This window comes from Scardinius erythrophthalmus, assembly GCF_964197995.2.
Source record: "Scardinius erythrophthalmus genome assembly, chromosome: 3".
NCBI lineage: Eukaryota > Metazoa > Chordata > Actinopteri > Cypriniformes > Leuciscidae > Scardinius > Scardinius erythrophthalmus.
The window spans coordinates 16,923,595-16,939,715 of NC_138223.1; the positions used below are offsets into that span (position 1 = coordinate 16,923,595).

General features: G+C 37.5%; 1 protein-coding gene across 1 annotated transcript; it reads right to left on the bottom strand.

Moving 5' to 3' along the window:
* Positions 1-1,803: 1,803 nt before the first annotated feature.
* On the bottom strand, positions 1,804-14,747 carry frmpd1a (FERM and PDZ domain containing 1a; the record flags this gene model as incomplete). Its single annotated transcript, XM_081360441.1, has 15 exons — positions 1,804-4,475; positions 4,678-5,751; positions 5,961-6,105; positions 6,196-6,378; positions 7,535-7,627; positions 7,996-8,119; positions 8,899-9,035; positions 9,145-9,264; positions 9,808-9,933; positions 10,230-10,325; positions 10,984-11,088; positions 12,289-12,334; positions 12,543-12,645; positions 14,373-14,536; positions 14,647-14,747. 15 exons carry the CDS (start codon positions 14,745-14,747, stop codon positions 1,804-1,806), a joined length of 5,289 nt encoding a protein of 1,762 aa, XP_081216567.1.
* Positions 14,748-16,121: the final 1,374 nt, after the last annotated feature.

Below are 16,121 nucleotides of genomic sequence, written 5' to 3' on the forward strand. Positions count from 1 at the left end.
AATTCATCTGTGCATGTTTCATAAAAAAAAATGTTTTATTGTTTAACTATAATATCATAACTGGACTTCTTTCTGGTGACGTATGCTGGATTTCTCTGCTTAAACCCTGCCATTTCAAGCTTGCATTTTATCTGTCTCCACTTTTGTGTGCAATGCCCACATCTCAAAACAACCGAAGCATAGAACCAAATCCCTGCCATATAAATATATTTTTAATAATCCCTTTACACATGGATGTAGGCTACATCACAATATGAAGAAAAGATCTTCAGTTTCATCGCAACGTTAAGATCACTTGACTAGCCAATTAGCCTACCATTCACTTTATTTGGGCAATCCCAATTAGACACTTTCACTCACTGAATAAATCAGTCTCAGCTGACAGGGAATATCACAATCGCACTCTGACTGAAAACTTTTGCTCTCATGAGTTTGCATCTGCAGCTAGGCTTCAGTGGTAAATCCACTGACCCACATCAGTCAGCGCAACATAAATATAAATTCCTGGCTGTACCGTGGTGTTGATGCAAATATATGTTGCCATTAATATGGAAGAGAATAGTGTGAAGTCTAATTAATAAAACAAACTTCTCCTGTTGTTTAGAAGTCATTTTAATGGGGGTGAATGCTGCATTACAAAGCTGGTTTTCATTGTTATAACCATTCATTCACTCACTGGTCAATCTTTCAATCATGCATTCATTTTTGCATGCATCCCACTATTTCCAACGTATACAGTATGTCTATGGCTTACAGCATGCCCTATAAGAAGAGAGTGCATGGCAGCTTTTTGGTATTCAGACACGTACTGGACTGGTAGGTAAATTACATGGCTATTAATTTAGTCATTTTTATATTTTCTCAAACTCAAATTTGTAATTTTCCACTCCTGTCACCTTTCAACCATTTTCTACAATAATTTGATCATTGTATGATTATGTGCGCAGTGTTTTGTGAAGACTAAAATATTTTAGGGGGAGGAATGACTAAAAAGGTATAACTTGTCAGTGAAAAATAAATCAATGGCACCAAAAATGATACTGTTATTTCTCCACAAAGATAATCTAATGATCCAAATAATACCCCCCCTTATTAAGCTGTAAAGCATACGAAAAAGTTAATGTAAAGTCTTTTGAATGAATCTGCATTCACTCTGCAAAATCATTCATCCGTAGGCTTTGGTATATTTTTCTAAAAGAACATGTAACATTACTGGCAACTCAAGTAAAATATTGTTTGTATTAGTAAACATTTATAACCCAGGTGATTACTGCAGAAAGCTTTCATAACATTCTCTAATAGACACTAGGTATTGAGAAGAGAATACTGTATGTGCATAACATTGGTGAGGAAGCAAGAGAGAGCAATTATGAGAAAGATAGCAGAGAATGTTGGAGGATACTATGGAAAATCCCTGTCTATGCTTTCCTCATGAAGCAGAATAAATAACTGACAACCATAGTACAAATACAGTTATAGTTTAGAATTACATTCAATACTAAATACTTATACCCAACATACAAATACTGCAAAACAAGCTGTTTAGTACCCTGTTTAGAAATTCTGTTCTCAGTACATTTGTCATTTTAGGCTAATCCATTCAATACATTTAAATGGCAGGTTTTATGTTTCTGTGTCTGTATGTGTGTGAGTGTATGTATTAGTTTATGCTTATTACTGGTGTGACAGTGCCTTAGGACACTGCCTCAATATTAATGTTGTATATCTCAATAAGTTTATTTAAACCACATTTGAGTTATTCTGACAAGTTTCTTGCGACTACTCAATGTAACAGTCCAAATGTCAAAGGGCAGTGAGAGTGCGAAAGAGCTGGGTGAGGCAGAAGACTGAGGTTGTCAGTGCAGTGCATTGGCGAGCCAGGAGTTTAATACTCAGATCATGACAAGTCTTCCTTTCGCTAGCACTTCCCACAAGCTCTGCCGCCCGAGCAAAGTCTTGATAAGTTTTTGCAACATTTGCTAGTCCCGTAAGTGCTTGGACATGGCGCTCCCTGCATCGCTGGCAACTAGAGAAACATAAGCATACAATTGTCAGCTGTACCAGTGAGCGGAAGCTTTCAGACAACGATTGAAGTGTTTCCTCTGGCGTCTGCCCAACCCTGACCACACGCTGACATCCAGCTAAAAGCCCCCGAGCCTCTGCATGTAATCGCCTTTTGTTCTCTGAAAAGTGAGCCACACAGGTATCCCTGGGGTGCTCGTGGACCCTATCTTGGTTCTTTATAGCACCAGCAAGAACACTTAAGATGGTATCCACATCCCTTTGCAAAGAAAGGAATCCTGTTGGTGGTAAAGGATACCGGCGAGTCAGCAGTGAAGTCATGATATCTCCATGGGGGTTCGTTAGGAAGCAGTTCGGAGCATCCAGGGGAGACAGAAGGGGACTGAGCTCTGTAGATGACGAAGCAGGCAGTACTAGATGAGGGAATGAGGGCAATGGAGAAGATGGAGAGAACGATGCAGGGGATGCAGAGAGAGAGGAAGGAGGGACAGATGTCAGCACTGTATCCCCTGTTTCACCCTGGCTCGTTCTGCGGGAAAACTCGTAGACAGTGAGTTCATCATCGAAGCTGGCACTGTCAAGAACTCCACTGAAACAGTTGGTGTATACTGTCTGGCAGACCTCTAAAGGTGTCTCAACACTCTCCTTTACAGTGTCACAACCCATAGCCAGTACTGAGCTGCAGCTAAGGTCTTGTTTCTTATGTTGATTGGGGCTGGGCAAGGATTGTGGCTGGGCTATGGTAGGTTTGGACTGGCAGTTTGTGAAAACCCCACAGCTAGACGTAAAGTTTTGGGGAGTTGTGCTTGAGGGAGGGCAGCTATATTCTTGTAATCCACCAGACGTTACCAGCCCCCAGGGTCCGTTTAGGTTTTGTGTAGTAACCACAACAGATGAGGGGCTGACTTGGAGAGAGTTGTCTGCTTTGGAACACAAGGGGGATATGGCTAATACAGAAAACTCTTTAGGTTCAGTTTTGGCTTTATGCTGTCCACATGCTTGAGGACTAATATGGTTGACCTCTCTTATCTCCTCAATGACTTCAGTTACTTCTTCAGATACTATGGTAACCACTTTTACCTCTGTTACTTCAGGAGTACCTACATTCAATGTCACATCCTCAGTTACTTCTTTTGCTACCTCAACTTCATTTCTTTGTAGTTGTGTTTCTGAAAGTCTTCTCACAGGCTTAACGTTGCCACTGCCATTAGAACTGGCAGTTAGCATTTCCTGGGAACGTGATAAGTAGAGAGGAAGGCTCTGGATCTTTCCCCGCAATGTTGAGGCAGAAAGTTGCCCAAGGATGCCAGATGGACAGGGCGTAAGAAGGAATCTCTGGGCTGGTTCATAAGAAGGAATGCCAGAAGACAGTTCTTGGATGGAAGCGTTACAAGAATTGTCAGTTTCATCAGATTCTGGTCCTACGACTCGCTGGGAAAATAATTGTCTTGATGGGCAATGTGGTGCACCACTGCCAAAGTAGGCAGACATGCTTTGACTTCTTGTCCTTTCCGTGGGGTCCACTGAGCATTTTCCCATCCCAGATTCTAGATATGCAGTATCATCATCCTTGTCTATATTAGGGCTTGTGGTGTATGATATACTCGGGAGATGGAAGTAGGGTAAACTTGATGGGGATAACTGGCCTAGTCTTGGCAGTGAACTGCTCTTTTGGGTCACTAATCTGGCCTGGGATGAATCCTCCATTTGTTTGGTTACATGGTCATCTCTTTGACCAAATAAAACGCTGCTATCACACTTTCCTCCAGATATATCAAAGAACAAGTGGCCTCCAAACAGTCTCTCAACAAGACCTCCAACTGCACCCTCCTCTTCATCATCTCTGCCATGGTTACTGGAACTACCTTTGTCCTGTAGGTCCATGCGGGAGCGTACTGCTACTATAGTTGGCGATACTGAAGACATTAGCTCAGAGACTGATTTGAACTCCATGGAATCTGGTTCCATCTCTATAAGTTGCTGTTTCCGCTGATATGCTTTGTTTGAGTGTCCCACTTGTGTATCAGTAGGATTATCTGGTCCTGATCCATTGACTTTGGATGGGTTGATGGGTTTTGATTCCAGTGGTGATGGTTCTCCTTCAGAATCGGTCAGAGATGAGACTGTTGGACATGGCCCTTGATCTGAGCATCCGCCATCAAAACATGCTATTTGTCCAGCACCATAGTTGACTGATATGGAACCATAGCTTGGTATGCTATTTCCATAGCTGTTATCTAATTGATCCTGTTCTGGGAATGATACCAGGGATGTGTAATTTGTTTCCATAAATGAGCGACGCTTTTTGGATCTTTTATTGAAATTTGAAAATTCATCTTGTGTAATCATTTTTCCTTCCTCCTTTTGTTTCTTCTCTAGATCCTCTGCTTCTTGTTCACTGACACGGATGCCAATCCCACCTACGCTTATGGTGCTTGGCTTTGCAGAATTTTCTATAAAGAGAAATATCAGCAAATACACATGGTAAGTATTTGTTAGCAAAACTCTACATCACTATTTTGGATATGATTTCTTTTTTTTTTTTATGAGTGCAGATAACTACTTTTTCATATGATTAACTAACTTCTTTAACTTCTACAACATTTGTTATAATAATTTGAGAACATTTCATAGAGAATCTTCCCTACGTCATACCTCTTGTCATTGTACTTGAGGAGGGTTCTTCAGGGGATATGAATCTTTCCTGAGCATCAAAGAACTCATCATCTGAACTGCTGTCTCCAAACCCTGGTGGAGGTTGAAAAATTGGCACTGTTACTGTTTGATTTACTTCCCTTCCTTCCCGATCCGGTTGTGTTTCTATAGGACCCGGAGGAGAGAGAGGTTGTGGAAGGCTGCGGGCACTGTCAGGGGTCACATTGGAGCAGATATTGTAGTAGTGTCTAGTGTCTCCTTGTTCAAAGGTGAACACATAGTCTCCAGGAGGGGGTAGGGTGGTTCCAGGACATTTTGCAGGTGACCTCTTTTCATGTTTTTCAGTCTCTGGCCCCAACTCCTCACAGTCCTCCTCTTCACTGGCTGCAGGGGGACTAGGTAGACATTCAGCAATATTTGAGAGTGCAGCAAAGCAAAAGAATTGGTCAATATCAGACTCACAATGGGAATCAGCAGAGCACAGGTCACTTTGAGAGTGGGAATCTTTGCTGTGCAGTTGCTGTGGAGACAATGCTGGTGAATAGCGGTCTTCACAGCAGTAAGAGTCTTTCACTGGTAAATGGCATGGGCGTCTGGTAGAGAAGTAGGTCATCAGGTCGTCCTCTTCTAGGGCATCTATAGAGTCACTGGACATGCTGGTCATGAAATGTGATTCAGTTTGGTATGAATCAGATGCTTCAGATGAAGGGTCATCCACAATGATGATACACTGAGGTTGTTCAGGCTTTTTCTCTTGCTCTTTGTCTTCCTTTTCTGTGCCTACTCTCTCATCATCTGTTTCTACTGTCTTTTCATTATTACCATGTTCATGGATGGTTTCTTTATCCTCTTCCTTTTCCTTCTTCTCAACCACCTCCTCTTCTTTGCCTCCTTCCTTCTCCACCTCTTCATCTTTTTTATTGTTACTTTGTGTTTTTTCAGTTCCATCTGGTAGCTTATCTCTGGGTTTAACTGCTGTTTTGTTGCTTTTAGCAGTGCTAGCAACATGAGTAAGGAGAGCATCCACATCTGTGTCTGAGTCGTCAGAGTCACTGCCACAGTGTGACACATAACCTACACAAAGGCAGAAGCAGAGACAAAATTCAGATAAATCGCATTGTGAAAATATCCTTTTTCAAACATGCAGAAACAGTAATGTGGTCACACTGTCGGCCTATCATACCCCACTCTCCAACTCATTCTAAAATTCTGTTTTTAAAGTAAAAAATGTAATGTTTCACCAGAACAAAGAATTCAGTAAAACAGACAAATAGGTTGTATACCCTCCTCTGCTGATATGCGGTGGCTCTTTGAATTAGTTGACCAGGGGAACACGCAGATCTGGGGGTCCACAAATAGTTTGCAGTATCCAGCAACCAGACACAATAAATCTTTTGCTGCCACTGACTCCATCAGCAACGTTATTGGCTGAAGACAGGAAAAGTGTGACCAATGTGAAACAAAGTCAGAGCAGAGAGGATATGTAGATGGAAGTACGAGTGCATGTTTATTGTTTACCTTTATATCCTGCAGGTAGATCTTGACCAGACTAACTCTGTCAGACTCGGGTAATAGTTCCACTCTGGTAATGCAGCTGAATTCAGTTAGTGTGGTCATGATGCTCAGTTTATGGTTGATCACCTGACTCACCCCATACTGAGCTCCCACCAACAAACTCACCATTGACTCTCTGTCCTGTAGCTAGTTAAATAGAGAAAGAGCATACAGTATGTGATAAAGCATGTGATATATGGAATGGACAGCAGGGAGAAAACCAAATAAACCAAAAAGAGAAACCAAAATAGAAATATGTAAACATTTAATCTCATCTTTTTTTTTTTTTTTTTTTTGTACTTCATTTCACCTGTTTTATTTAGAAATACAGGTTATTTGAATTAAAACAGAAAGGTAACATTTTTATGGAAAGGAATTAAATAATGGCCCACTTCAGGGCTCAACATATACTTTTTGAGTAAAAGTATTTGTTTTTCTGTGACGTATTGAATAGTGCTGTTATTGATTTGGATCAAGAAGTTAAAGATATTTTTCTCACGTGTATACAGCTGCATCAATAAAATGTAAAAATATACTACCATTCAAAAGTTTGGGGTCAGTAAGTTTTTTTTAAAAGAAAAGAATACTTCATCCATCAATGAGGCATTACGTTGACAATAAAGGGTGCATAAAGCGACAGTCAATACTTATAAATTGTTACAAAAATTATATTTTTCGCATAAATGCTGTTCTTTTGGACCTTTTTAATTCATTAAATGTATTGCGGTTTCCACAAAAATATTAAGTCGCGCAACTATTTTCAACAGTAATTAACTGTAACTGTAGCATATTAGAACGATGTCTAAAGGATCATGTAACACTGAAAAAAATAACAGGGCATAATTCTGCTTTGCTATTTTTAAATATCTTAACATAGAAAACAGTTGAATTAAATTGTAATAATATGTCACAATTTTGCTGTTTTTAATTTATTTTTAATCAAGTAAATGCAGCCTTGTTGAGAATAAGAGATTTTCAAAAACCTGAAAAAAACCCAGCCCCAATCTTTTGAATGACAGTGTAGAGTAAATTACATTTTTTTGTGGTGTAGGCAGTGAATCTAAACTACTGGTCCGACTGGTGGAAAATTCTATGACTGAAGAGAGCATGTGCAATGTAGGTCTCTGACTTTCTAAAGTGGCATTTTGGTGCTGATGTGTGAGTGGTAGCAATGCAGATGAAAGATGTAAAGCCATTGCGTGTGTAAATGCAGGTGGGGTACATTTAATGGCATTTTTTTTACAGCAGTTTAATGGATTTCATGTCTGAAAGTGGATATTAAGACTCAGAGTGCATCTCTTACCATCATAGTTGCACTAAAAGCCTTTCCACCATAGGACTTGAGTTCAGACATCTCATTCAAGTAGTTCAGTCTAGCACGATTCACTGAGATCACCTATGAAAACACCCATGGGAAATAATGTAAATACACATTGTACTGTACTTCACTAGCAAAGAAAACCAAAATATTCATGTTTTGAGCACATCTACCATGGGAATGCTATGGTATATTTTTACATGCACCATGATATTCTTTCAAAGTAAAACAACAACAACATGATAAATGGATATAGTATTATTCTGTAACATGGTATATGTCACAATACTATCTGAAACCATCATTGCTCTATGGCAGACAGTATGGGTTATATATATATTTTTATTTTTGAGTTACAGGTATACTTTATGTACTATGTGCATGATTTACATTTTTCCACTCAATGCTCAAGACAGAACACAAATACAGCATTCACATGCACACACCTTTTGCTTTGGCTCCTGAGATAGAATCTTTTTCATGTGGTAACTGATGGCTTTCTTCAAGTCCTTCTCTCTCATGTTTCGCAGTAAGGTGTGGGACACAAAGCTTTCAATACCCCACTCCTTCCTTCAGACAGAAATAGTACAGACAGAATACTGTGAATAGTTTTTGATGACCAAGGCAGCATTTATTTGATCAAAAATACAGAAAAACAATAATTGTAATGGTTATGTACTGTTATGTCTTGTTATAGTTTTTCACTCTGTTTGATCTGTTCCTGTTTGCCAGATTTCCAAGTTAGTTAATTCGTTTCCTAGTTGTTTGTTAATTAGTCCCACTCACCTGTTCTGTTTCATCCTGATTACGTTTTCTCATGTTTATAAGCCCTGTGTTTCCTCTTCGTCCAGTATTGTTTATGTTAAGTCTAGTTGCTATTCTCATTCCTCCTACGTGCTCACATTGTTTATTAAAAGACTGTTGGATTTTGTGGGTGTTAGTCTACACGTTACAATAATATTGTTAAATATTACTACTATTTAAAATAACAGCTTTCAATTTTATCATATGTTTCTCCAGTACTTTACATTACACCAATCTTCAGTCATGATCCTTTAGAATTAATTATGCTGATTTGGTGCTCAAGAAAGATTTATTAAATCGGTCGTGGAAACATGATTAGAGACATTTTTCTATCTATCTTAAATGGAATTCTTTAATAGAATTAAAATTTTTATTTTTGAAAAGTAAAATTTTGAAAAGTATTTATAAAAAAAAAAAAAGAACATCTTACTGACCCCAAACCTTAGTGTACTTGCTAAGGAGGACAACTAGAAAATGCAGCAACAAGTTTTCGTTCATTAGTTAAAATAGCATGGACACTCATGTGTTAGTGTGTGTGTACTCACATCATGGCCTTCAGAGGTGTTTTAAGAGATTGTCCACTGCTTGCTAGTTTTTCCTGTACAAGTAGAGCAGCCAGTCTGAGAGCTGTATTACATTTCATCTCCACTGCAAACCTTTCCTGCAATACATCACTCACGCTCTACACACATACACACAAACTATTAAAAACAATCTAAAATCAATCTGTGGCGATATTATTATTTGTATTATTTAAATGCCTGTATATACACACAGACACAAACGCACACCTGTAAGTATAGATACTCAAAGGCCACAGGATCTTCTTTGAGCATGCTCTTAAAGTCTCTCGGTAGAAAACAGACACGAAACAGACACCTGTAGTCGTGAGTCTCCTGCTTTTCAGCCACCTGTCACATATACACAGAGTGTTAGATGTATACTGTATGTGAGTGTAGAAAGAAGTAACTTAACTCTTTAAAGGAACATTTTCACCCAACATGTAAATTTTGTTATTATTTACCCATCCTTGTGGTGTTTTAAACCTGTATGACTTTGCTTTTGCTGTGGAACACAAAAGGTGATATGAAGAACATACTCTTTTTTTTAATGTATGGAAAGTGAAAGGGGAAAAGGACTTTGTGAAAGTATCATAAAAGTGGTCCATATGCAAAAGGATTTCTGGAGTCAAATGACAGCTTTGTGTAAGAAAGTCATAATCACTGAAAATCTTTCAGAATGCTTTTATGAGTTTTAGATCTTGACTTTCCGCTCGCATCTTTATTCACCTTTATTACATGGAGGTAAGTGGCCAGTATATTCTTCAAAAAATAGTTCATGTTCCAGAGAAGAAAGGAAGTCCCACAGGTTTGTAACTACATGATGATGAATAAATGATCATTTATTGATGTGTGTATTTGTTTTTTGTTTTTTTCTTGTGTTTGTGTGTGCACCTTTTGAATAATCTCTTCCTCGTGAAGTAGATATAGTTTGCTGATGCTGTATTGTTGTTCAAGTACCAGAGAGAAGTGTTCGATCCGGGTGATTGACAGTTTCTCCTTCAGAGTCATCACTATGTCCTAAACCGTGATACATTTTTTTCAGGATTGTTGAATACAAAATTCAAAAGTACCCCAGTTTTTTTAAACATTTGATCATTTTAATGCATACTTGCTTTAATTTAATCTTACTGACCCTAAACATTTGAATGGTAGTGTATATAGCATTTCCAAAAAGTCCCTAATACTGCGATTGGATCATGCATGAAATTATCGAAACTATCCAATAAACATCATAAAAAAAGCAACATAATTAATGCTGACTGAAAAATAAGGCATCACATAACAACAGACTACAGTAAAAATGTCTAAAGTACCTTCACAGTGGTTTTAGATTCAAATTTAAAAGCCTTCGTTTGGCCATTCTCCAGATAGACCTTCAGAACATTGGGCAGGAACAGCAGAGAGTTACCCTGGGGGTCAAAGGTCAATATATGTTCAATATATTGTAGCAATGGCAAAGCAACTGCCTGTTTCAACAGTGTTTAAACAATTCTAGTTAAGCCAGGGAATATTATCAGTCTCATTATCACATTAAAAAAGATTAAGCACTCAAAGGCTGCATGCAACAAAGATAAAACAACTTTATCACTGCCTTAGTCATGTGGTGTGCCTGATAATGGGTAATTTTAATTAGATGTTAATTAAAAAACATCTTGGGTCGAGGGAAATGAATAGACTCACGGCACTCCACCTAAAGGAACAATTCACTGAAAAATAATGACAGAATTTTTACTTTTAGGCTAACTGTGCTCTATCTATTTTAAGGTGCTCTATTATAATCAAAATTTCAGCTATACTATACACCATGTCAGCACAGTTACACAGAGATATGATTAATGGATAATTGAATAATTAATAAATAAATGCTAAATTATTGACTAAGGTTTTTCCCAAGACTGGGTAGACTGCCAAACCTCTCCCTCTCAATGCCTCTCTATTGTTCTACATCTTTTTTTCATATTCTCTCGCTCTTATTTTCTTTATCGCTTATTCACGTTATCTTTTTTGTTGTTGTAAATTAGCGAATGTGAATACTAACATAGCATGAATGAACAGAATGTGTCAAACCTGTGAGTGACCATTGACCACCACCTCCTCTGCAAACCTCACTTTAACAGGGTTTGACTTCAGCTTGGCTCTCTTCTCTGGAGTTATGAAGGACGACTTTGGCCCCTATGGCACAGCCATAATGACAATCAGCACAAATATGGATCTGTTTGACCTTCAGTGACATATTCTTTCAAAAAACATTCATTGCAGAATTACACTGGCATTCGCATTGACTGTGAAATTTACCTGTCACTAAGAAACATCTATTATTTCCAAACAGAGTGACATCCTGAGATCAAACTATCTGTATTTCCTCTTTATGACCCTTACAAAAAAAGGTACTGTGGTGGTACCATGCTACAGGAATTGTATCAGAGAGCAATCATGGGACTTTAATATACTGTATATCATGGTACTGAATGATTACCGTATTCAAAGAATGCAATGGAATTATCATGGAAATATCATTATACTTTTTGTGTGACCTAATTGAAATCGCATTAACAAAATAAACCAGGGGCTTTTCTCAAACTTTAGCCATTTACATTATAAATAGATGTTTTCGAAATGAAATTATTAGCTTTTATTTGTCATTGTACTACAGCCGATTTAAAGTATTAATTTATTAATTATAAAAGTTAATAATTTTTTTTTCAGTTAAACACAAATTAATTTGTGTTGCATCATTCAGAATAAACATTCTGAATATTCTTGTTCCACTCCTTTGCAGCCCAGGAACAATTGAATATTGTCACGATCTGTGTGTTTAGTTTAATTTTCTTGGACTTTTAGTTTGTTTCCGTTCAGTTACCTGTTCCCTTTGTTCTTGTTTCCTGCCAGCTATTAGTGGTTCTGGACATTCATTAAATCATCTCACCTGTTTATTATTTAGTCATCATCACTGTGTATGTAAGTTCCTCTTTGTGCTCCATTCATATTACACTGTTTTCTTGCGTTTTCATTCCTGTGGATTACCTGAGTTTGTTTTATTTAATAAATACTTTTGTTTTGGAACCATTTGCATCTTTGTCATCTTCATCGGACCTAAATATATACAGTATATACTCTGATGCTTTGTATTTAATAGGTTTACTGAAAACTGAAAGCATAATCAAATTAGAAAAAAAATATTTAATAAATGAACACATAAGAGTTGGGAGATTTGTAGAATTTTTATTATTCTAATAGTTATCTATCAAAAAATACTTTTTGGTAATTTCCGCCTGCTGCCATAATGCATAACAACACTGTATCCTCCTGCCATTCCCCAATCAGAAGTAACAGTTTGTGTGAGTCTCTAACTATATGCACACATACACTTACCACAGTATTTCTCAGGACAGTCAGTATTATGGTGTTCTGACATTCTCTATAAATAATAGAAAAAGAGTACAACAGAATTAGTGGTACAGATAGCTAGAGCCACCAGATGTCCCATTTGTTCCGAAGATACATTTGGCACATGAAAATGATCAAAAATATTTGGTAAAATATTTTAAAACCTAAAACTGGACATCTGGGAGCCCAGATACAGCTGATTTTGTAGTTTCACATAGACACTCTTACATGTCGCATACCTGATGATTTCAGCAGCTTGCTCAGAAGATAGATCATCAACAGCAACATTGTTTATTTTGAAAAGTTGGTCACCAGGGACAAGCTTTCCATCAGCAGGGCCTCCTATAAAAAACAGACTGTCAATGTACACTGTAGCTGTCAATCTGTTTACAAGATTGACTTAATTATGCTGTAAGAGAAGGAATGTTTGAGAAAGAGTGTTTATGTCATCCCATTTGGCTGTGGGGTAACCAGATGGCATCAGCCATTCCAAGAGTAGGGTTTCCTGTAGACATTGCTCCATGTGCCAAACCAGTCAGCCAACATGTTGCTGTCATTGCAGGCAATACATGCACATAGCTGCTTGGCCACATTTCAACCTTAAACTTATGTTCAGAGAACATTTATAAAATGAATCAGTTTTTAAATTGCTCTATTAAAGATTACAGTTTTTAAGGTAACATTACAATAAGGTCTCATTTGTTATCATTAGTCAATGCATGAAAGAAATAGTCCATCCAAAAATGAAAAGTCTGTCATCATACTCCCCCTCATGTCGTTTCAAACCTGTATGTCTTTCATTCTTCTTTGAAACACAAAAGAAGATATTTTGAAGAATGTGGGTAACTAAACAGTTTTGGTTTCCATTGACTTCCATTGTATGGACAATAAATACAATGGGAACCAAAATGGTTATCAACATTCTTTAAAATATATTATTTTGTGTTCAGCAGAAGAAAGAAATGCATACAGGTTTGGAACAACATGATGACAGAATTTTCATCTTTGGGTGGACTGTCCCTTAAACTAACATGAACTAACAATGAGCAATATATATTTAACCTTTGTTACTGTAACTTTATTTAAAAAAAAAGTTTATGTTCGCAGTGCATTAATGTTAACAGATACAATTTTTTGATCTTAAAAATGTACAATAGTAAATGTATAGATTAACATTAGCAAAGAATAATAAATGCTGTAGAAGTATTGTTTATTGCTAATGTTAACAAATGAAACGTAAAGTATAACTATATACTATACTATATATATATATATATATATATATATATGCATATAAGGGATCATATACATAAACACAAGTAGAATTATCTGCAAAATGCACTACAAAAATGTTAAAATATTTCATAGTGATTTGTGAAAAATATGATTTTTAAAGGTTTATTGTGATTTGACTCAAATATATTCTAATAATAAATATATTACTGCAGTATCCTTTTTGCAGTAATGGAACATTTTTTGTAGCTAATGCACTGTAACTGTTTTATCGATTTTCATGAAGGGCTTGTGTGCTGTATAATCAAAATTTTACTTTAAAATGTAATTGACCTCAGACCTGCTCCATCAAATGGCTCAACAGACCAAAGCTGCGTTTCTCAAAAGCATCGTAAGCCATTCGCACCAATGGTCTCTATGATCAACTTAGCTCATGATGCTTTTGAGAAATGCAGTCCTGGTCATCCACTTCTTATTACGATAACATCTTCATGGAGTCCATGGGCATTTTCCTGCCAGCAAGCTAATCTAGAAATGATCATTGTGGGATTATTCCAAAATAAAATCTAATGGATTCAAAAATCGCCAAAAAAGGATAATCTCGTTTCTGAATTGTATGGCCAATGGTCCCCTGCCTGTTACCCCTGTGAGTGTGATTCATAAGAATTTGGAAGTCCCACAGTTGAGCTCTGGAGTTAACCAAGGCCACCTGGCTAATATCTAGTTCTTAGCTTCAGCGCTTTCATTACATGTGAGGTGGATAATAAAGAATTATGAAAGAACCTTACTATTTGACCTGATGAATATTTTTAGAGATGATTGTGGGTGTAACGTACCTTCTGTCACGTCCAGCACCTGGGGTGGAGTGTGTGTTGATACAGTGAAGCCATGGGAGTTAAGGGTGGGGTCAAGTGGGATCTTAACAGTGACTCTAATTGGACAGCTCCTCTGATCCTGGGAGCCATTGTCAGCAACTTGCCCATCTTCTAACACACGCTCGCTATATACAGACAGAGAGGGAAATGGGTGATGCTATTCGAACACAATGTACAAAAAAGAAATGTAAAAGTACTCGTCCACACAATTATTCTTAGATTAAAAGAGTGGTACCGGCTGATGGACTCTCTGGAGCGGCGAAGCCAGCGTCCCACCACCTGTTCTACTCTGCTGGTCCTGCGAGATGGTGAGCGACTGCGGTCCCGCTCCTCCATTTAGCTACACACAGGGTGAAAGTTCACCATTAGGCCACTATTTATTGCAAAGAAAATAAGGTAATAATTTCAGTGATATAAAAAAAATAAAATAATCACTCATATGTAAGAGATAATGTATAGCGAGGCGAATAGCTTCTTTGTGTCAGATTATTTATTTATTTTGTAGGTAGCCATGTAATAAGCGGGATAATGTATAGCGAGGCGGTTGTTATAGCGAATAACAACCCCGACAGGCTGAACGGGACCCCGACGCGAAGCGGAGGCAATGACACAAATTATTGATTTAAAAAGGAGTTTATTGATTTAAAAACGATTGTATTGCTTCCGCTAAAGAAAATAGTCCGTTCCGCGTTCCATAGCAATGCTCTGTTTTTCATGGCAACGGTGTGATATAATTCGCAGCGGTCTGTTATCAAGAAATAACAGACCGCATTCTACATTGGAATTCAACCAAGCCATGTAATAACTAACGTTAACCAATATACAGAAAATATACAATGCGCATTTATTGTTGAATATGCATGTGCAAATTATCACACATTTTTTGTTTATAATATATACTGCAATATTCCATTAAAAAAAAAGATGTCAATTTTGATTTCATGTGACTTTAACTGCTAAGTAATTCGTGTTCATAATAACTGCATTGTAACAGTAACATATCTTGTGTGTATTAAGCCAACACTGAAACCCCTCTTTAGGTGAATTAAGCTGAAGAAAAGAGCCAAACTTTTAGTACTGTGGTGGTGCTCAATAAATGGTTGGTAAATTTCTCTATCCACTTTCTGAGAAGTGATAAAACTCAAAACGTATTCATGCTGTTTACAGTGGCCTTCAGGTTGAGCATGTACTCTTATAATGGACATAGCTGTTGCAAGCAAAATAGTGTTTACAGCAGTACTAATAATGTGCGGTCAACCTCTCTTATAACGGTATGAAACATTGTCTCTCTTTATGTTGTAGGTTCTGTAAATTGTGGTGTTGTTGCAGAATTGCTTTTGATGTTTATGGTGCTTCTATATGGTGAGGTATTTCTCACTAGGGAATGTGAGAGACAGTCTGGAGCCTCATGGTGAACAGAGAGAGGGCCAAACAATGGCAAAGAGACAAATTACATATTGCGACAAATAATAGACAGAGATCCCAGGAGATCATGAGTCATGGTCCCATTATGTTCTCAGATTTCACAGGATTTGGATCTGACTTTCCATTTATTTTGACTACTGTCAACACCGTTATCAATACTGTATACACCACATCAAAGTCGTTACAGACTGCGCAACATTTGCCCAGACTGTGCACAATAGTGACCGCCCACTTTTTCAAAAGCCCTGTTTATGTTTCAATATTTTCAGGAGGACGCTTTTTCAA